At 39.3% G+C, this 22691-nt stretch overlaps 1 protein-coding gene across 1 annotated transcript in view; it reads left to right on the forward strand.

The window, feature by feature from the left end:
* TMPRSS7 (transmembrane serine protease 7) overlaps positions 1 to 22691 on the forward strand; it is an 88438-nt gene that overhangs the window by 22695 nt on the left and 43052 nt on the right. The window contains exons 4-9 of the mRNA XM_069070022.1: positions 480 to 547; positions 1817 to 2004; positions 2684 to 2722; positions 2874 to 3102; positions 6620 to 6750; positions 8192 to 8304. Of these exons, the coding sequence (XP_068926123.1) occupies positions 480 to 547; positions 1817 to 2004; positions 2684 to 2722; positions 2874 to 3102; positions 6620 to 6750; positions 8192 to 8304 (768 nt within the window). The remainder of the gene's footprint in view (positions 1 to 479; positions 548 to 1816; positions 2005 to 2683; positions 2723 to 2873; positions 3103 to 6619; positions 6751 to 8191; positions 8305 to 22691) is intronic.

Genomic DNA, 22691 nt, shown 5'->3' on the forward strand with positions numbered 1-22691 from the left:
GACTCCAAGTAGTTTGAAGACCTTTATAAAGCAATAGTTGGTTTCATGTGGCCCTTCTCTAAGGACCTCAGTGTGTTTTAGCTATTTCCCATTAGCTTTCCCATCACTTGTGAAATAAAAAGAAAGATGGAAGTAGGAAGGAAATACTACTGGTTTTCCTAGAGATTGTACACCCCCCTTTCCTGGATCTAGCTGTCTACCTTGCATGTATGTAATAGATGTTCCATAGATATTTATTGATTAGTTGAGAAAATAAATTAATTAAGGAAAAGGGATTGTAGGACATTTGTTACATAATTTGTAGACACTAGGTGGACAGAATATACAAAATCCAGACCTATTAAATGAGTAAATACTTGTTCACTAAGTGATTTTTAAGCCACTTTTCTACAGACAATCAAAATTAAAAGACTTTGTGCTTATCAACTGCAATAGAACACGAATCCACCTAATCTGGCATCCTGACTTTTCTTTTTCAGATGAACCTAGTATATACAACATCTGCCTTCTCCAAATTTTACAAGAAGTCTGTGGTTGCAGATGTCAGGTAATATCTTAAGCTGGTCATAATTTGCATCATTCATAGGTTCTTTCTGCTTTGGTGCATCTCAGCTTGTTGCAGTAACCCATGTGCCCTAAAGTCATGCCAATTGTGAGGACCCATTATGGACTGATGTCAGTATGTTGCTGAGTTGTTTCACTCAGGTTTCACTCTGTGACTCCATTGGGAGTTTTCTTGGCAAAGATACTGAAGTGGTTTGTCACTTCCTTCTCCAGCTCATTTTACAGATGAGGAAACAGAGGCAAATAAGGTTAAATGACTTGCCCAGGGTCACACAGCTAGTAAGTGTCTGAGACCAGATTTGAGCTCATGAAGATGAGTCTTCCTGACTCTAAGCCCAGGACTCTATCTTCTTCACCACCTACTTGCCCTGTAGTATTTCTGACTTCCTTCAAAGTACAGCTCATGTGCTACATATGGCATGAAGTTTTCCTAATAGTCCCTGTCAGTTGTTAGCGCTCTCTGTCTCTCTCTGTCTGTCTGTCTCTGTCTCTCTCTGTGTCTCTGTCTCTGTCTTTCTCTCTCTCTGTCTCTGTCTCTCTCTCTCCCTCCTTCCCTCCCTTTCTTTCTGTATAGACATGTATATACATGTATATAGACATGTATATACATATATACATATATGCACATATATAATACACATACAGATATATGTATATACATGCACATACACAGAGAAAGAGAGAGGCAGAGAGAGAGAGAGAGACTGACTTTGTTTTCACTTAGTGAAGTATCTGCTGCATTTCCCCTCAAAGAATGTTGGCTCCTTGAGGGTAGAGATTATTTCACTATTTTCTTTGCACTTCCCATTTCCTGACATGGTTTCCCGAACATAACAAGTGTGTGTTGAAATATAGAATGCTGGACTTGGAGTCAGGGAGACTTGAGCTTGAATCTTGCCTCAGACACTTAATAACCTAAATGAGTCAACTTTTTTTAACCTCAATTTCTTCAACCGTAAAGGAGATTGGATCCAATGGCTTCTAAGATCCCTTCTGGCTCCTATGATCTTACTTACCTGGCTATCAACATGGGCACCACTTGTTGAAAATATCATAGTCTCCTCCTCCCCCCTCCTCCTGCCCCACACACAGAGGACATGATGCACAAAACAAGATTCTTTCCTTGTCTTATGGTCTTCTTTTGGGGAAGCCCCATGTCTGTGTCTGGACACCAGCAGTGTGTGCCTCTGCTTCCCCCTGAAATGCTGCCACCCCAAGGGCTTCCCTGAACATCTCTATTTCTTTGCTTCAGCAACAACAATGAGGGTGGCCTCCTTGTCCACTTTTGGCTTGTGTTTGTGGTGCCACATGCCAAGGTCTTCTGCGAAGAATGCGTGGCAGCCGTCTTGAAGGACTCAATTCAGACAAGCATTGTGAACAGGACCTCTGTGGGGAGCCTGCAGGGCTTGGCTATCGACATGGATTCTGTGGTACTGAATGGTGTGTCCTTCTTCAAGCTTTGTGTTTGCTCTTGGTCATGACCCTAATGCTCCCCACCCTCAATGAAGAAAGTTCAGATAAGAACAGCAGTGGCATAGATTAGTGAAGCAATTGACCTAAATGCATGTAATGATCGAACAGCACTGCCTGGAACCAGACTGCAAAAGTGGAAGCCCCAGGCCAGCAGACAATCTCTGGAGGGTATTTTTCTTCTTCCTGTCTTCATTATGGCTCCGGGTTCTCTCGGGCCATTCGTTTTAAAGGACAATCTGAGAATCCTGGAGAGAGAAGTCAGGACAATCCAACCCCAACCCTACCCAAATTATCCAGTATTACAGAGCTTTCCTGTTCCTTCCACCATACACTCCAACTGTCATTATCAATTTGACAACGGATAGTATCTCTATCTGATTCCAGACTCCGTCAAAAGGCTGGTTTAGTTTCTATAGAAACTTGCAGACTCCATTTCCTAATGATTTGGGTTTTAAAATCTACAGTGGAAAATTCTTAAACTCAGTTTCTGGCATTTATACAGAACAGCATTGGTTATTGCATTATATTTGATTATCATATTTGTTGGTACTTTTTCTAAAGGACTAGAAAGCTTTTCCCTTGATTTAATCAACCTGAATGGAAATGCTGACTAAAGGACCATTTTCTGTTTGTTTTCTTGATGCAGCTGGACTCAGGTCTGACTACTCTTCAACTATTGGAATAGGTAAGTGGTTTCATATTTGATTTCCCAACTCTTTTTTGCTACATCCTTTTCTCCCTTGAATAATAATCCCTTTTGCTATTGACACATTCTGTTCACAGGCCACCTGCAAATTCACTTTTTGGTGTTCAAGTAAATTATACTGTCTTCACAGATAAAGGCTGTGCTCAGGACTTATATGCAGATCACCCCTTTCAGCACTTTCCCCTGGAGATTTCTGCTACCTCAGGACACCTAATGTGCCACTTCAAACTGATTGCCTCGGTGGGCTATCTCATTCGCCTCTCTGTCGTGTCCTTACAAATCGAGGCTGACAATTGCATCACCGACTCCCTGACCATCTATGACTCCCTCATGCCTATTAAGAGCACCGTCTTATACCGGTACAGACACAGTGCAGAGGCACATTTGTTGATCTGACATGTTTTCATAAGATGTCCCTTGTTTTATTATTTACTAATTCTCTTGGGATTTATTGCTGGCCGGGGGCAGAGACATCTTTGTAAAAACAGAGACATCTGTGTAAAAGGATAAGATTTATCCTGGCATAAGTATTATCACCTTCATTATAAATGATATTTATGTCCAGACCTGTGATTTTATTGGTGTAAGGAAATTCCAGGTGAACAAACTTCCTCTACCAGTGTAGATTGACTCCTGCTCTGTTACTTAATCTTAGAGTTTCTAAGGCATTTGAGATGTGAACCTGCCTAGGGTCACACAATAAGTATATGTCAGATATGGGATTTGCACCCAGGTCTTTTGACTCCAAGGCCATTCCTTTGGCCACTACACAAATACCACTCTGTCATTTATATAGTGCTTGGAAATTCGCAATGTGCTTTGCACCCATTATCTAATTTGGTGCCCATAACAGCCCTGTGAAGTAACACAACAGGTATTATTGACCCCGCTTGTAGATGAGGAAACTGAGGCTCAGGCAGATTAAATGACACACAACTAGTAAGTAAATACCAGTGGCACAATTTGAACCCAGTCCTCTAATTCCAAGGCCCATCCTCTGACCACCATAAAATATGCTTTTCTGACATTTATATAATGGTTGAAAAATTATGTAAGTGCTTTGTGTACGTTTTCTTATTTGATGCTCAGAATAGCCCTGTGAAATGATACAACAGGCATCATTACTCCCATTGCACAGATGAGAAAACTAAGACCATGACAAGTAAAATGTTCTGCACTGTGTCACACAGCTTGTAAGTGCCCATGACAGGATATGAATCCAGTCCTTCTTGGCTCCAATTATATTAATCTATCTGCTGTGAGTCACTCATAAATGCCATTAGTAGGCACCAGTCAGAGGCAATACCAATTTTTACTGGCATTGCTGGTGGGATATGCCCAAGAACTAGGCTACAGTCTGCCATATCTAAAATCAATTCAAGTCAAGTCAAGCATTTATTAAGTGACTACTTTGCCAGATATTTTGTTAAGTGCAGGGATACAGAGGGATCCTAATTTTCTTGTCTAATTTTTGTTTTTATCTAAATCTGGGTAAATTTTCTTCTAAATAACAAAGTATCCTCATAATGAATTGTTTATTATAATGGTCTGATTATAATATGACAATATTATACACCAGTCAAAAATCTGTACTGTAGAGTATGATTCCAAGGAATGCCCAATGGATGAATGACTTTATAGGGATACTTCCTGGTCCAATGAAATTCATTATAAGGGACAGTTAGGTGGCACAGTGGATAGAACACCAGTCCTGGAGTCAGGAAGACCTGAGCTCTAAGCCAGCTTCAGACACTTGACACTCACCAGCTTGTGATCCTGGGCAAGTCACTTAACCCCAATTGCCAAAAGGAAGGAAGGAAATGAAGAAATTCGGGAAAACATTCAAGTATTACCCAATGGACTAGAAGGTACTATGCAACCAACGTCCCCATATTTCTAAGGTTAAATTAATTTATGTCCTTTAGGGAAGTGGGACTGGAAGAAGGTAGGATTGGAAGGGTTAGATCTCATTTAGAGAGACATTGTATATCCAATTTAAGGACCCCTGGGGAAGGGGGCTAAGAGAAATCCCATTGAGTTAGCAAAATGAAGGTAGAAATAATGAATCCAGAGTTTAAGGTTAATTAAAAATCATTTTGAGTTGTTTTGAAAAATTAAATGTTATATAAATGTAGTGCTGTATTTTGCCAATGTATATATAATATGATATATTTTATTTATACACACACAAATATGTAAAACCATTCTATATATACTTCTATTTAGCAGTTCTTTCTCTGGATGCAGATAGCATTTTCCTTCATAGGTCCTCTGTAGTTAATTTGGGTATTTATTATAGTTCAAATGACTTAGTCACTCAAAGTTCTTCTTAAAAGAATATTGTTGGTATTGTATACAATGTTCACTTGGTTCTGCTCATTTCACTCTTTAATATTTCATGTAAGGCTATCGATGTTTTTCTAAGACTATCAAGCTTATCATTTCTTATAACACAGTAGCAATCATATACCACATCACAATCATATACCCATCACAATCATATACCACAACTTATTCAGTCATTCCCCAATTGATGGGTATCCCCACAATTTCCAGTTCTTTGCCACTACAAAGAAAGCTGCTATAACTATGTTAGAGTATGTAGGTTCTTCTGTTTTTCCCCTAATTACCTTGGGAAACAGACCTAGTAGTGGTATTGCTGGGTCAAAGCAATAGTTTAATAACTCTTTGGGCATAATTCCAGATTGCTCGCCAAAATGGTTGGTTTAGTTCACAGTTCCCCCAACACTGAATTAGTCTCCCAATTTTCCACATCCCACCCAATATTTGTTACTTTCCTCTTTTATCATGTTAGCCAATCTGATAGGTGTAAAATAATATCTCAAGGTTATCTTAATTTGCCTTTCTCTAATCAAAATGATTTAGGCATTTTATATGACTATAAATTTGGATTTTTTCATCAGAAAACTGCCTGTTCATATCCTTTGATTTTTTATCAATTGGGGAATGACTCAGATTCTTATAGATTTGACAATGTTCTTTATATATTTGAGATTGACTGAGAAACTATACAAATTTTTCCCCATTTTTTTTACCTTCCTTCTGATCTTGGCTATGTTGGTTTTATTTGTACAAATATTTTTTAATTTAATGTAATTGAAATTATCCATTTTACATCTCACACTGCTCTCTATCTCTTGTTTATTTATAAATTGTTCACCTATCCATAAGTCTGATAGGAAATATGTTCCATGGCCTTCAAATTTTCTTGTAATATCTCCCTTTATATCTAGGTCATGTAACCATTTGACCTTATCTTGGTTAATAGTGTAAGATATTGGTTTATGCCCAATTTCTTCCAGACTGCTTTCCAGCTTTCTCAACAATTTTTACTGAATTCTTATCCTCAAATACTGAGTTCTTATTCTCAAAATTTAAGTCTTATTTGATTTTCACAGCAATCCTATGAGATAAGCAGGGCATTTCCATTTTGGATATGAGGAGAATTTATACAGGGTGTCTTAAAAGTCTTGGGGTTGTTTTGAGCTGGGGCAGTGGATGAAGCTACAGACCTGCAGTCAGGAAGATTCATCTTCTTGAGTTCAAATCCATGCTCAGACATACTAGCTGTATGACCCTGGGCAAGTCATTTAGCCCTGTTTGCCTCAGTTTCCTCATCTATAAAAAGAGCTGGAGAAGGAAATGGCAAACCAATCTAATATCTCTGCCAAGAAAACCCCAAATGCAGTCATGAAGAGTTGACTGACTGAAGCAGCTGAACAAGTTTGAGCTTAGTAGCTTAAAATTGCCCTAGGAGTTTTGGAGCAGCCTCTACAATGAGTGACTGGTTTTTGAACTACTAGTCAGTCATTCAATAATCTGTCATTCATATCTTTGCTCTGTATCTGGTTTCAGAATTTGTGAACCTACCAGATCATTAATGTCATTTGTTTCAACAAACAATCTCATGTTGGTGACCTTTAAATCACCACGAGTGAAAAGGCTATCAGGAATTCGGGGATATTTTGAAGTCATTCCAGAAGAAAGTAAGTCTCTTGTCAGATGTTTAAAAATGTAAACCACATATATGCATATGTAGAATGTAAATGTATACATTCCCGTGTATAAGAGAGGCAGCTTGGTGTATTGAATAGAGAGTTTGCCTTGGAAGTTCCTAAGTCCTGGGTTCAGGTTCTGCCTCTGATACATAGTGGCTGTGTGACTGGCAGGTCAGTCAAACTCCCAGTGCTCTAGGCATCTTTCTAAATTCCAAAGTGCCCACTTGCATTAGAAAAAGGAATGTACTCAGCAGGGAGTTCCCTCTATCAGGAAAATTATCCTATCCAAATGAAACTCTGAAGATGATGAAATATGATAATGTATTCCTGGCAGAGGAAGAGAGGTGTGTGTCTTTTTTTTTATGCCCTTTGTCTACAACACTATAAACAAATATATTGACAATCTTTGAACTTTCCTAAATCCTTAGTCATGAACAATCAATATGTAGTTTTCCAATCAATCCAATTGATAGAAGGCTTTGTATAATCAGGTGTAAAAAACCCAAAACAAAACATTGCTTAACTATGGATAATCAAAGTCATTTTAACCATAAATCTCGAGTGCTTTGGGTAAAATGTATAGACAAATTTAGATAATCTTCCTGGGGTAGGCAGGAGATTGAGTGGATCTGGAAAAGCTAATACCTTGTTCTGACTTACTTCAAGAAACTAGGTTCACTTTATCACCAAGATCATGCATATAAAAGGTTGATTCAGAGGATTTTTTTCCTTGTATAAGTGTACAAGGAAAGTGTCCTTATACAAGGACACAATGATTGTAACAAAAATGAGGGACATTTCAATAGTTTTAGTTAACCCAAATGAGCCTATATGCCCCACATATGTGTGTACATACATACATATAAGTGTGTATACATATATACATACGTATATATGTGTAGATATGGATATAGGCAGATATAGACATAGATAAGTCTCCCTGACTTCAAGCCTAGCACTCTATCCACTGGGCTCATCTTCCTGAGTTCAAATCTAGTCTCAGACACTTACTAGCTGGTTGACCCTGGGCAAGTCACTTAATGCTTTTTGCCTCAGTTTCCTCATCTGACAAATGAGCTAGAGAAAGAAATAGTAGACCACTCCAATATTTTTGCAAGAAAATAGCAAATTGGGTCATGAAATATTGGACATAACTGAATAACAACAATAAAATTGAAGATATTAGAATAGACGGTCTCTAAGACTCCTTCCACCTCTTGTGTTCCGTGAGAAACCAATATTGGTGCTGTATGCTCAAAATGTTATAACCTTAAGATACCATGAATTCGGTTTTAAAAGCAAAATTAGAATTCAAGTCTGAACTGATTAAAGTTAGTGTGTGCTATGATAAATGCTTTAACTTTAAAAGTGTTTGTTGTATTTCTTCTTTATAAACAAATTCTAATTTCTGTGCATTTTTTTTTGACAGAGTGTGGGAGCACAATATTAGCCAAGGAGAACATTGGGTTTGAAGGGAAATTTTCAAGTCCATATTACCCAAGTTACTATCCTCCAAAATGCAAGTGCACATGGAAATTTCAGGTACAGGTACCTTGACTTTTCCTTATTTCTTAGGAACAGCAACAGTAAAAATCCTGCTATTTAATATCAGCCAGCAACAAATAGTGGAGAACTAACCAAGTCTATATTTCTAAATACTAGTTATTTTACCTACTTTTATTGTTTATTTCAATGTTTGAGGTGTCATGCTATATTAATAGTTGTACCTTGAAAAGTGAGGAAGAAAAATCAGTATTCTATGCAAACAACTACAGAAGACCAAATCCCATCTGACACCAATTTTTTCTTTTTTGCTTTTTGGAGGGCAATTGGGGTTAAGTGACTTGCCCAAGGTCACATGGCTAGGTTTGTGTGTGTGTGTGTGTTAAGTGTCTGAGGTCAGATCTGAATCCAGGTCCTCCTGACTCCAGGGCTGGTGCTCTATTCACTGCACCACCTAGCCACCCCTGACACCAATTTTTGAATGCCCTATGTACTAAAAATGGGTATTAACATTTTAAAATGCAAGAAAACTTTATTTTAAAATGTAAAAATCATTCTTATCTGGGTGAAGGAGGTTGCATACAAAAGCAGGACTTTTGCCTGCAGGCTGTAGTTTGTACACACCTTCCAGAAGCATTTTTATTAATTTAGATTGATTCTCCCTTGAAGTTAGTGCTTTATGAAGGACAAATTAATGCATCATTATAGGAATGGCATGAAGGATAAAAACCCATTCTCTTATAATATTCATTATACTCCAAAGAACTTGTTGGAAAATTTTCTAAGAAATCCAGACATCCTTCTAGAGCAGAGCTATCAAACTCAAATAGAAAAGAATGCCATTATATCTTACATAAAGACCCCTCAATGAATGTTGACTTAGAAAATCACCTAATAACATTATCTGTTTTATTGTATTTTAATTAGTTTCATTAAAAATTTCCCAATTACATCTTAATCTGGTTCAAGCCACACTCAGAGGCTGTTTAATTGAACACTCTCATCATTCAGAGTCTATCTACTCCAACATCTTTGCTTTATAGATGAGGAAAAGTGAAACCTGGATAGGTTAAGTAACTAGGTTATCTTCTGTTTGTTGGAGGCAATCAGGGTTAAGTGACTTGCCCATGGTCACACAGCTAGTAAGTATCTGAGGTCAGTAATCTGAACTCAGGTCCTTCTGACTCCAGGGCTAGTGCTCTATCCATCACACCACCTAGCTGTCTGCAAATGACTGGGTCATGATTCCACAGGTAGAGTCCAGATATGAACTCAGGGCCTATAATCCCAAACCGAGCTCTTCAAATTCCATAATCTTTCCTCTACAACTCAGTGAGTCTTCTTACGTCCATTGGTCAAATGTGTATGGATGAATTTATTGACTGGGGCCTCTGGATTGAGACTGATTTCATTCTTCTTCTTCAGAGTAAGCATGACTTCATCCTTGGGGCACTGATATCATCTTGTTCACTAAATATTTAATAAAAGGATTTGTTCTGTGGAATTTGGATGTAGTCAAAAGGCTGATCTTAAGGACCTAGAGGGCCTCATGTGACATCAAAGCTGCAGGATCCCCTACACTTTAGTGACGCCTTTAAGGTGAAGCTCTTGTGTAGTATTTGCACACTTAAGAGTTCAGTATTCCAATGGTGCCTTCTGGTTGGGCCAGCAGCCCAAGTGACTGGTAGAAGGATCTGATGGAAACAAGACTATTATTATTCAGTTATATACAACTCTAGGTGACCCCATGGACATTTCCACGGAGTTTTCTTTGCAAAGATACTGCAGTAGTTTGTCATTTCCTTCCCCAATGTGGACTCATTTGATAAAAGAGAAACTGAGGCAAATAGGGGCTAAGTAACTTGCCCAAGGTCGCATAGCTAGCAAGTATCTGAGTGTATATGAACTCAGAACTTCCTGATACTTTATCCCTTGTACCATGTAGATGCACCTAGAATACAGGGCCTGGTAAAAAGAGTTTGGGGCGGGGGGCAGGCTAGGGGAGAGTAGGGTCTGAGAGTTCAGAACTCCCTGATGTAGGTCTCTACAACTTTGCTCCTCGTGCTCTCCTAGATCTTTTTTTATTTCTTGACTTTTTTTGGGGGGAAGGCAGGGTAATCGGGGTTAAGTGACTTGCCCAAGGTCACACGGCTAGTAAGTGTTAAGTATCTGAGGCCGTATTTGAACTGGGGCCCTCCTGACTTCAGGGCTGGTGCTCTATTCACTGTGCCACCCAGCTGCCCCTCTCCTAGATCTTTTTTATTCATGGTCATGCAGAAGCCCAGAAAGGGAAAGTATAGACCTCCATTTTCTGAAAATTCTCTTGGAGGAAGTTCCTATAAGAAGGGGATTTGGAATCCAGCTGAGGGAAGGAGCGGGGAGTCTCTATTGCCCAGACCCTACCCAAGAAGAAAATCTGTGGTCCCTTCATTTTATAATAATAGTCTGAAATCATGTAGTGTTTTAAAATTAAACAATGCTTTTATCAGAACAACTCTCTGAGAAAGATAGTAAAAATACTATTATGTCATTTTTATTGACATGGAAAGTAATACTTAAAAGCAAGTAAATAATCTTGCTTGGGTCACCCCTGTAGGCCAAAGTACTGAGCATCTGGATCATATTTGAATTGATCTTCTGACTTTCAGGAAGAGGCATTTTCATTGCACTGTGAGGTCTCTGTTTACATTCACTTTCACCTCTCTACAGTCACAAATGCCCAACTAGGTTAGAAAGGGAGAGAGCGTTGGAATCACCAGCTCCCAGGTCATCTTTGTATTGATGACATATATGCAAGTTCAGTTTTATTGCTTGGTAGAGAGCAGTGGTTTGGGATGGCAGCTCATCATTGATAGTGGCACCAAAGTTGCTTCTTTGGACCTGGTTTACAACCTGCAGTGTGCTCTGAGATCACAGGAGAGCCATAAATAGGAATTCTGGAGTGTGTTTTTGGTGGGGGAGGACCTGAAATGGATCACCAGGCCAGCTTTGGGAAGAGGACAGGTTAAGATAGGACAGGGGAGAAAAAACCTCAGGATCCTAGCTTCTGTGTGGGCCAAACTTTGCCTTCACTGATATATGGTTAATTACTAGCTGTGTGACCCTGGAAAAGTCACTTCATTCTGTTTGCCTCAGTTTCCTCATCTGTAAAATGAATCGAAGAAGGAAATGGCAAACCACTCGACTATCTTTGCCAAGAAAACCCCAAATGGGGTCACAAAGAGTCAGATGTGACTAAAAACTTTTGAATAACAATAATACCTAAGGTACCACTCAAGGTTCCACTTCATATACTCCAGTGGAGTCGGGGTGATATCTCGTGGAAAAAGTGATTCTTTATCTAGAGATTTGTGAAGATAGGCCAAAAGTGAAACAGAAACTGGAAATTCTCATTGGAGGTGATTTAGGTGGAAGACAAAACATTTCTTTCAGTATTAGGTCAGTAATTTTGGTTATGAAATGAAGTTCATTAAGAGGAAAAGGAATGGACCATCTTAGTCAAAGTACTTACCACCTGATACCTACCTTGAGTTGTGATATTATACTCCCTGGCAAGAGGCAAGTCTGTGATGAAGTCTATTGTGACAGCTATCCAGGGTGGAAGGAAATTGGTAACGGAGTCAATAAACTGATTTCCCCACATTCCTTGGTTAAGAAAGAGAGAGAGACAGAGACAGAGAAAGAGAGGGGGGAGGGAGAGGGAGGGAGAGAGAGAGAGGGACAGAGAGAGAGGGGGGGGAAGGGGGGAGAGGAGGGGAGAAAGAGACAGCACAAAATTTCCAGGTGACAATATATAAGGTTTTGAATAGTCTTATGTGACTCACCACCAGAGGTGGAACCTTACTTACCACGGAGTTGGCACCGGGGACATGAAATGGTGGTGGTTTAGAAGTGCTAGTGGATGTGAAAGAACCCACTGGGGACACTTCCTTTGGATTTATGTGTTAAGTATTGGTCTCCAAATCCACAGTTTGGAGAGTATTTGGCCTTGAGTTTAGGGCTGTCACACCTGCTGCTGCTGAACCAGACCTAGTAAGCCTAGCCAAGCCTAAATGACTCTGACATATATGGTTTGTAGGAGGACCTGTTGAAGCGGCTTATATCCCAGGCATTCAAATTCTAGTTTCTACCTCAGTACATATTTCCATTACTTGTGTGATTCTAAAATGTATTAAATAGTAAGAAAAGTTAAGCTTACTAAAAATGCCACTCAGATGATCCAAATTTGTTTAGATGATGGTCCTCTGAAGGTGTTCTAGCTCCTTAAAGACTGATGTGGACAATGAGATAGTGACAAACTTCTCCTAGATCAAGAGTTATTAACACAGGGGTCAGTGAATATATAAATAACTGCTTTTATGTCGTGAATACCTTTGGCAGTCTGGTGAAGCCTGTGGAACCCCCTTCTCAGTATAATGTTTTAAAATGCATAAAATAAAACAATATAATTATATTTAAATACAATTATCTATATCAATCTGTAGGTGTGTATATTGTACATGAATGCACACACATGTATATATGTGTCTGTTCATGTAAACATACACATGCACACATACATGTATGTGTATATTTATATCTCTATATATAGAGATAGGCATATGTCTATATATGCCTATATAGATAGCTGTACATTATGTGTACATATATACAAACACATATATGTATATGCACACAAAGATACACATACATCTGTATATGTATATGGTATGTCCATATATGCATGCAAACACATGTATTTTTGATAATTGCATTTTGATATAATTTATTTCCTTTGTATTTTATTAATATGTATTTTATTTTATGCATTTAAAAACATTATACTGAGAAGAGGATTCATAGGCTTCACCAGCCTGCCAAAGGGGTCCAGGACACAAAAACAGTTAAGAACGCCTATCCTAGATTGAGTCTCTGTGTCTCAGAAATGGCCTTTACTGTGAGTGGGACTTTGTCCATATAATATGTTTTCTCTGTAAGGCCAGCTTGTAGCAAAATTCATATAGTGCCATGGTATTGGGGTAGCTGGTCCCTCCTGTGAGAGGGTGATGACCTCTGTTGTGGTATACTGATTTAAAGTCAGGAGATCAGGGTTTAAGGCCCACCTCTTCCACCTGTATCCTGGGGAAAGTCAACCTCTCTGCAACTTATTTACCTTATCCATAAAATTCGGGGTTAGACAAGCTGGCCTCTTAGATTATCTCCAACTCTAAATCTACGACTACATGATCATCACCAGGTATCAGATGATAATTTTGGCTTAAGGGTATGGCAATATTATGCCATGTTGTTGTTTGTCCTTTGTTCTCAAAGAGGACCATGACATCAGGGTGGTGATACCATGACATGCAAGTGAATGGGATTTAAATGAGGGAGGGCTTCAAAAAGTCACCAGTCTCATTTTCTCCTCCAGAGCCATCTGGGCCCAGTGGCAAGATATAGATCAGGAAGAGTGGAGATGGCCCTGGATGCAGTGGGAGACCTTGGCATTTTTAAGCTAAGGTCTTCCCCAGGTCTCAGTTTGACTGAGGCAATGCTCATTGAGTGATTAAGGCTAGGTAAGAAATGAGGCAGAGAAAGGCTTTTTTACCTTGTCCAAAAAAAAAATATCTAGGAGGGGAAGATCCTCAGGGTTTCTGCTCAAAACAGAAACAATTGCTATTTACCCTCCCTCTGACCCAATCAGGGCCCAAATGATGGCCAAGTGGGGCTTGGCCTGGGACCTTCTATTGGCCAATCAATGAGAGCCAAAGTGATTTGGATTTAAGGCATGGTCCTTAAGAAAAAACATCTCTGAAAAACCTCAAAAGATATTTGGAGGGGTTTATAGATTATGCCAAGTAAACAGGAAACAAATAGTATGGCCACAGTCATGCTCCTTCAAAATCTAGTGTTATCTCCATTCTGTGATAAGCAATCAAAGGAGGCCTTTGGTAGAGATATTTACAAAGAAAGAGTTTTAATATTTTGTTTTTAAGAAGTATTCAGAGTCATGGTTCTGTGGGTCTGGGGGAAGGCAGATCATTAAGTCAATATTTTTATTAGTGGAGACAGAAAGCTGGCCTTAGAGACAAGAAGATATAGGCTTGTTCGGTCAATCAATAAACACTTATTAAGAGCCTACCAAGTTCTGGCATTGTGCTAAGACCTGGAATACAATAAAAGGTAAAAGACAATCTCCACTCTTGAGGAGGAGACAACATGCGAACCACTATGCCCAGATAAACTGTGTATAGGACAAATTGGAAACAATCACTAAAAGGAAGGCCCTAGAATGGAAAGGGATTAGGAAAGGCTTCCTGTAGAAGGTGGGATTTTAGTTGGGACTTGAAGGAAACCAGAAGGAAAGAGAGAATCACAGGCACCAAAAATGCCTGAAGTCAGGTGATAGCATGTCTTGTTCTAAAAACAGCAAGATGATCCAAATCCTGCTTCTGACATATGCTGGTTGCATGACCCTGGGCAAATTATTTAACTTCCTGGTACCTCAGCCAATCTGCAAATGACTCATTTCAGAGAAGGCATCACTCTGCATTGAGTTTCCTTACTGTGAATTTTCTAAAGCAATGAAATCACTATCCAGGGTTTCCTCCTCCCCCAAATATTATCTGGCATGATCTCTTACTCGGTGGCAATTCAGGAAAGGATGAGATCAGGATTAGTAAAGCCTCACTCTTTCAAAGCTCCTGGAGCTAGGTTCTTGATCTGATGGCAGTAGACAGCATCTTTAGGGAAGAGGAGACTAGAGAGCTGAGGCCCTGTGGCCCTGTGCTATTTAGACTTCTCATTATCTTTCTCCTCTGCTCAATGTGACCCCAAAATTCTGATCCATAGTGCAACAAAAGTTCACTGAGGTACTTACTCTATTACTGAATGTAATAGAGAGTAAGAGGGTCACCAATCAATTGGGTCCAAGATCTTCCTCAAGATCAATGACCCCTCCCCATGGGTGTTGGCTGCTTTTAAACACTTGGGGGAGCACTAAAAATAGAACGAGGCTGTACAATTTCTTGATAGGTTCACAGCAGAAGGGGGGAAACTCTCTGATTTGTTGAGGGCCTCTTGAGTCATTAACTGCAGGTTTTTGCCCACTAAAGGCATTCCACCTGCCACCTCAGCAGGGGTTTTCCTAGGAAGTCAAACATCTGGTGTCTTGATCAGCGGTATCCTGGGAGTTAAGGAAGTGGTTGGTAGGAAGAGATGTCAGCAGGTAGCAGTGCTAATGATTCATAGGGGTATTGATGCTACTATAACAAACCACAGGGTTAATGTAATATAATCCTCCAGAGCACAATCATATGATTTTATCCTATAAGCTACTAGGGTATCCCTAACACCTCATACTAATATCACTAATATAAAAGAGGTTTTTTGGCCTTAACATATATAATTCTTATCCTAACAGCATTAATATACATAAGTAACTTAAATTTAATCCTATTCTGCTTAATTCACTGATATAATCCCTGATATCCATCAAATCACAATGATCTGAGTAAATGATGACTAATTTGAGGAGGTGGTATTAAAATTCTCATCACACCAGATGCCTTTGCCCAAGGAAACTGAAAATAAGGGGGTAGAGGCTGGTCAGATATAGCTGAGGATCAAGGCTAGAGCCAAGAAAGATATGAATTCTAGTCTTAACCAATGTCACTTGGATTCTTCTAAATCTCATTTTTCTCCTTTGTAGAAAGGCAATGTACAAGATGTTCACTAATGTCTCTTCTGGCTTTAACATCCGATGGTTTAATGATTCTGTGAGGCTTGTTTGTTTTTGGTTTCCCCCAGGCACATAGTAGGCTTTTTTTTATTTTAATTTTTTGCTTTTTGGAAGGCAACGGGGGTTAAGTGACTTGCCCAAGGTCACACAGCTAGTAAGTGTGTCAAGTGTCTGAGGTCAGATTTGAACTCAGGTCCTCCTGACTCCAGGGCCAGTGCTCTATTCACTGCACCACCTAGCTGCCCCCACATAGTAGGCATTTAATAGATGCTTGCTGATTGGTTGGAGGATCCTTCAACTCTACTAGGATAGCAATATTCCCATAGTGATGCTGAGGTCACCTTTTCTAAATACTTCTGTTGGTCTCCACATATCTTCATTTTGGAGTTCCCCCCTCCCCCATGCTTCTGAATTTCTAGTTGCTCTTACACAATGTTGTCTGGGGAATCAGCATCTCATTAAACTTTGCATTGTATGTTCAGTATCTGAGATTTGAACTGGTTAACTCCCTTTGGTATCATTACTGCAGATGTATATACTTGCCACTAGGTGGTGGAAGAGACACACATAAAACAAAAATTGTCTCCTTCAAGCCATGAAGAAAAAGGGAATAAAATTAAATTTATTGTTGCTATTAAGCATTGTTATTAAGCACTCCTTAAAACTCAGTACATTCATGATCTCTAAAGAGGTGGCTAAGTATTATTATGTTGCCCTTTGGGTAGGCATAAATGCTATTACAAACTATTATAAACATCCAAATGCTATTATAAACTCCTGCGTTTTTTCTCAACTTGGCTCCCTGGTGCCTACCACCCAATTCAGTCCTTTATAAATTTCTGTTGAATTGAGTTGTCCTTTTAACTCACGCCCAGAGTCAAGGAGCCAGCATGGAAAGTACAGCAGCCCTGCATCAGGATAAGGCCTGGATTTCCTTTGATTAAGTTAGAAAAGCAGCAAGCAGTTCGTATCTGCCAGTGGGCAGGCATACTCAGTAGTCCCCATATAAGCCAAGCCCTCCAGACCACTGGCCCAGATTCAGGATTGGCCTTAGAGGTGATTAACCAGGCAAGCAACCCCTGGGGAGCTTCTACCTAGAGAATGCCTCCACAAGCAAGCTCTAGAGCCCCCAGATTCCAGCAGCCACATGTGTTCAAGATCCAGAAAAGAAAGCGTCACCTGCCTTGGAACTGTGCAGTGGTTCAACATCAGACGCTGGTATGATTTTATTAATAGAAATGATGCAATAACCTATATCAACTTGCTTGCCTTCTCTATAAGAGAGTAGGGGGAGAGAATGGGAGAGAATTTGGAACTCAAATTTAAAAAAAAAACATTAAAATTTTTTTACGTGTAATTGGGGAAAAATAAAATATTAAATATTTTAAATAATTGTTTTAATATTTTAAATGTTAAATAATAAATGCATGTATTTAAAATTGCAAAAAAAAAAGTAGAAATGACACAAAAAGAGATTGCAAAAAAGTAGAAATGACATGAAAAGAGATAATAAGCAGCATTTGTATATCACTTTGCAATTTACAACATGCTTTACAAAGAGTACCTCATTTTACCCTTAAAATAACCCTGGGAGGTAGGTACTATTATTGTTCCCATCTTACAGATGAGGAAACTTAAGCATAGAAAGGTTAAGTTACTTGCCCAGGGTCATACAACTTCTAAGTGTCTGAAGTGTGATTTGAACTCAATTCTTGCTGTTTTGGGTCTTTGTTCTATCACCTGTACCACTTAGCTACCATTACCATCTTACTTCCCTGATGCAATCTCAGGATCACCGAACCTTTCAAACTGCCCTGCAGCCAACACCCCCTACAATAGATGTATTATCTCCCCCTAACTGAATGAGAAGGGGCAGCTAGTTGTCACAGTGAATAGAGTACTGGGCCTGGAGTCTGGAACACTCATCTTCCTGAGTTCAAATCTAGCCTCAGACAGCTAGCTATGTGACCCTGGGCAAGTCACTTCCCCCTGTTTGCCTCAGTTTCCTCATTTGTAAAATGATCTGGAGAAGGAAATGGTCAACCACTCTTCGTTGCCAAGAAAACCACAAATGGAATCATAAAGCCAAAACTGAACAACAATTGGACATGAGCTCCTTGATAGCATGAACTATCCTAATTTTCTATTTGTATCTCTATCATTTAACACAGTGCTTTGTACATTTCAGATTTGTTAATGATTTTTCATTCATTCATTAATGATTGTAATTAGAATACTTTGATACAGTCAAAATAAATCTTTGGGCTTTTCTCTTTTTATTTTTTTAGTTTTCTTTTATGAATCAAAATATGAAACTTTACTATTTCTGTGACCCTGGGTAACTCATTTAACTTCCTGTAAGGCAACTCCCTAAAACTACCAGTCTCAGAGACGGTAGATGCATTACTTCACTGAGAGATCCCTGTACTGATGAAATGGCAGGTCTAGTGGGGAAAAGTGCATAAGAAATATGAATTATTCATAATCAGCATCAGTATCAGGAGTTCCATTGATACCAGACACTTTTTAATCAATGAGATCACACACACACACACACACCCCTTTACATCCATAGTAATTACAAGATAAATCTTTTGTCTTACTTCCTAGTACTTGGCGTTTCCTTTCTCTGACTCATATCCCAATTGAGTTTCTTGATCAGTTAGTCATAAGATAATAGATTAAATAAACATGAATCCATTTTACAGCTGAGGAAATGGAGACAGAGTTAAGTGACTTGCCCAGCGTCACTTGTCATAACTACTAAGTGTCTGAGGCCGAATTTTAACTCAGGGAGATGAGTTTTCCTGACTTCTAGCCTGGTATTCTATTCACTGAGCCGCAGAGCTGACAGTTAGGACTGTTCAAAAGTGAAACAGGCTGCCTTTGAGTTCTCCCGACTGTCTTTCTTCAGGCAGAGGCTGCCCAGTCACCAGTCATCTCCCTCACAGAATGAACTATGTGGGAAGTTGGGCAAAATGCCTCTAAGGCCCTTTCTAACTTAGATTCTGTGATTTTATATATGAGGAGTAAGATGAGAAAAATTAGGAGATTTTTAAATTTAAAGGGTAAGTATATATCTCTTGTCGTCCAACTTCTTTTTAGGTTTAAATTTCTAGTTCCAAATGCTGTTATAAACTCCTGCATCATTTCTCATCTTTGGTTCCCTAGCGTCTACCTCCCAGTTCAGGACTTTATAAATATCTATTGAATTGAGTTGTCTTTTTAACTCATGCCCAGAGACAAGGAGCCATCATTGTGAGTACAGCAGCCCTGCATCAGGATAAAACCTGGTTCTACTTTGATTAAGTTAGAAAAGCAGAGAGAGCTGGGGAACATCACATAAGCAAATAAAAACCTACTGAACATATTTATTGCTTTGTCTGTTTGCACAGAACTTTTAAACAAAATTATTAAGCAGGTTCATGTCAATACTGCAGGTGTTTCATGAGGTTTTCACAGCCTGAATAGAACGTAGTTGTGGGGCATTCAAGGGTTGTCCTGGGCTGTGTGGTGAGTGGGAAAAGGGTTCCTAAAACCTTGGAATTTTTGTTGCTTTTTGGTTGTTTCAGCCGTACCTAACTCTTTGACCCCCTTTGGTATTTTCTTGGCAAAGATACTGGAGTGTTTGCCATTTCCTTCTCCAGCTCATCTTACAATTGAGGAAACTGAGGTAAACAGGGTTAAGTTAAGTGACTTATCCAGGATCACACAGCTAGTACATATATGAGGCTATATTTGAACTCAAGAAGATAAGTCTTCCTGACTTCAGGCCTGGTACTCCACTCACTAGGTCACCTAGCTGACAAAAAAAAACCCAAACAAAACGAAACAAAACAAAACACAATTCTTTGGATGCAGGTACATTATTCCACAAGTTCCTGTGGATCATTTCATGGGACCATTCACTCTGGGTAAGTGAAGGGCCTAGCCTCTTAAAAAAAGCAGTCAAGTGCATAGCAGATAGAAGCTGGACATAGAGTCAGGAAGACCCAAGTTCAAATCCTGCCTCAGATTTTTACTAGCTGGGTGATTCTAGACAGCTCTCAACCTCTCGTAGCCTCAGTTTCCCCATCTGTGAAATGGGGGTGAAAAGAGCGCCTGCCTCCCAGGATAATCACCAGGATCAAGTGAGATGACACATGTAAAATACTTAGCAACCTCTCAAGCACTATTTAAATGTGACTTATTACTCTTAGAGTGGGTACATGAACTGGTAAAGTCATTTAAACTCTCAATGTTCTGGGCAACCCAGTAAGAGTCTAAGTTACAGAGGAGTTTTCAACTTACACGGACAGAAGGAGTTTCCTCACCAAGAATTTCCTAAACCAAAGAAGTCACAGGTCAGAACTCTACCCCAACCATCTCAACAATCTGAAAGCCACCTTGGCAGCAAGGTGGGACAGTGCATAAAAGGCTACTATCTTGCCAGGCTACTAACCATAACTGAACCAGAACTAATTATAGGCAAAGCAGGTAACTGACTAGAACCTAACGTTCACTGTGGGTAGTGGAATATAGGACATGTTTTAATATCATTTTATTTTTATTTTTTTAAGCAATCAGGGTTAAGTAACTTGCTCAAGGTTACACGGCCAGTTATTTCTGGGTGTGGTGCTGAGTATCTGAGCCCAGATTTGATCGCCAGGTCATCCCGACACTGAAGCCATGGCTCTTACTCTCCGAGTCACCTGGCCACCCCAATATCATTTTTTAAAACATACTGTTAAGGATGGAAAATTAGTCTCACCATGGCTTGTAATTTTTTTTTTAATTCTGAGAAAGAAGTGAAGGTAATGTGCATTTATTAAGCACCTGCTATATTCCAGATAGGCAGACAGGTGGCACAGGGATAAACCACCAGGCCTAGAATCAGGAAGACCAGAGTTCAAATCTGGCCTCAGACATTTACTAGCTGTGTGACCCTGAGCAAGTCACTTAACCTTGTTTGCCTTAGTTTCCTCATCTATAAAATGAGCTAGAGAAGGAAATAGTGAACCACTCTAGTATCTTTGCCAAGAAAACCCCAACTGGGGTCACACAGAGTAGGAAATGACTGAAAGACAGCTAAAATATGCTAGAAATGCCAGACACTTTCTAAGCCCTTTACAAATTTATCTAATTTCACACTCAGAACAATCCTGAGAGGTAGGTGCTTCTGTAATCCCACTTTATGGTTGAGGAAACTGAAGCAAATGGAGGTCAAGTTACTACCCAGGTAACATAGATAGAAAATATCTGAGCCTAGATTTGAACTCAGGTCTTCCTGACTCCAGGTAGCTCAGTGTACTACATAACTGCCTTTGATAAGTCAAATAGAGAGTAGAGAATGAACATAGGAGACCCAACTTTAAAATGTGTATGTGGGAGGAGGGGGAAGAATGTTCCAATCTTAAGGCCCACAAATTCCTTATCTCTGTCTTACCAGTAAGGGCTATGTTATGACAATAATCTTCCAAACAATGAGATTCTAATGTAAGCTAGGGATGCTTAGAGTGTGGATCTAATAGATGTCTCTCAAGGTCTGAAGATTTGTCATGTGGAAGAACTATCATGGAGTAGCTAGATGATGCAGTGGATAGAGTTTTAGGTCTGGAGTCAAAGATCTGAGTTCAAATATGTCTTCTAGCACCTACTAGCTATGTGGCTCTACGCAAGTCACTTAACCCTGTTTGCCTCAATTTCTTCATCAATGAGCTGCAGAAGGAAATGGCAAACCACTCCAGTATCATTGCCAAGAAAATGCCAAAAAAAGGTCACAAAGAATTGGACGTGACTGAAAAATGACTGAACAACAATATGTGGAAGAAACATTACTATAGGTTCCCAAAGTGGACAATACCACCCCTGGGGGGAAGTCACTGTAACCATCCAAGGGGATGGTAGTAGCCTTAGGTGCAATTGGGAAGTGGTAAATAAAAATAAGGGGGTGGTGGAAGCATAAGGAAAGAAGAGAAGAGAAGAAAATTTTGAAAAACTGTTTGCGTATGTTTCATCTGTTGCGTAACAGATGTAAAGTCATACTGATTGCATTATTTTCCAAAGAAACACACAAAATGTAAGTTATAACCAAACAGTGGTCAAGTCCTCCAACAGGTCTTAACAAGCAAGTGTTGGCAGATAAGCATGTCGTGCATTGTTGGGAAGATTAGCATGCATTGTCAGGAATGTGTGTGTGTGTAATGAATTGTTTACAATATGATACTATACAGTTACATGATATAATAATGTCATCAAAATTTCAATACAGAAAAAAAACAAATTTACAACAAATTAGCAAATTAAAGAAATTTTTTTTGAAATGACAAATTTTTTTAGAAGTTAAAGGGTTAAAGAAAGTAGATTTCCATTGGAGCATTGAATAATTTTTTAAAGGGTATTGGTAGGCCAAATAAGCTTGGGAACCTTTGCACTAGACCTTTGCTTGGCTTCAGAAGGCAGAGCTAGAGATAGGTTTCATGAAAGGAAAAAATTAAGATCAGAACTGTCCCAAGATGGAATTGGCTGCCTCAAGAAGTGACAGGTTCTCCATCATTGTTCCTATTTAGGCAAAGGCTGAGTGACCACTTATTAGGGATGCTGTAGAGATGATATATATATATATGTATGTGTATATATGTATGTGTACGTGTATGTGTGTATGGCTGGAATGATCTCTCCGACATCCCTTCTAACTCCAAGACTCTCTCTCTCTATGTGAGAGCTT

The sequence above is a fragment of the Petaurus breviceps genome, unplaced genomic scaffold (genome assembly GCF_028583685.1).
Source record: "Petaurus breviceps papuanus isolate PSGF00001 unplaced genomic scaffold, PetGlider_PUasm1.0 90792, whole genome shotgun sequence".
In the NCBI taxonomy this organism is placed as follows: Eukaryota; Metazoa; Chordata; class Mammalia; order Diprotodontia; family Petauridae; genus Petaurus; species Petaurus breviceps.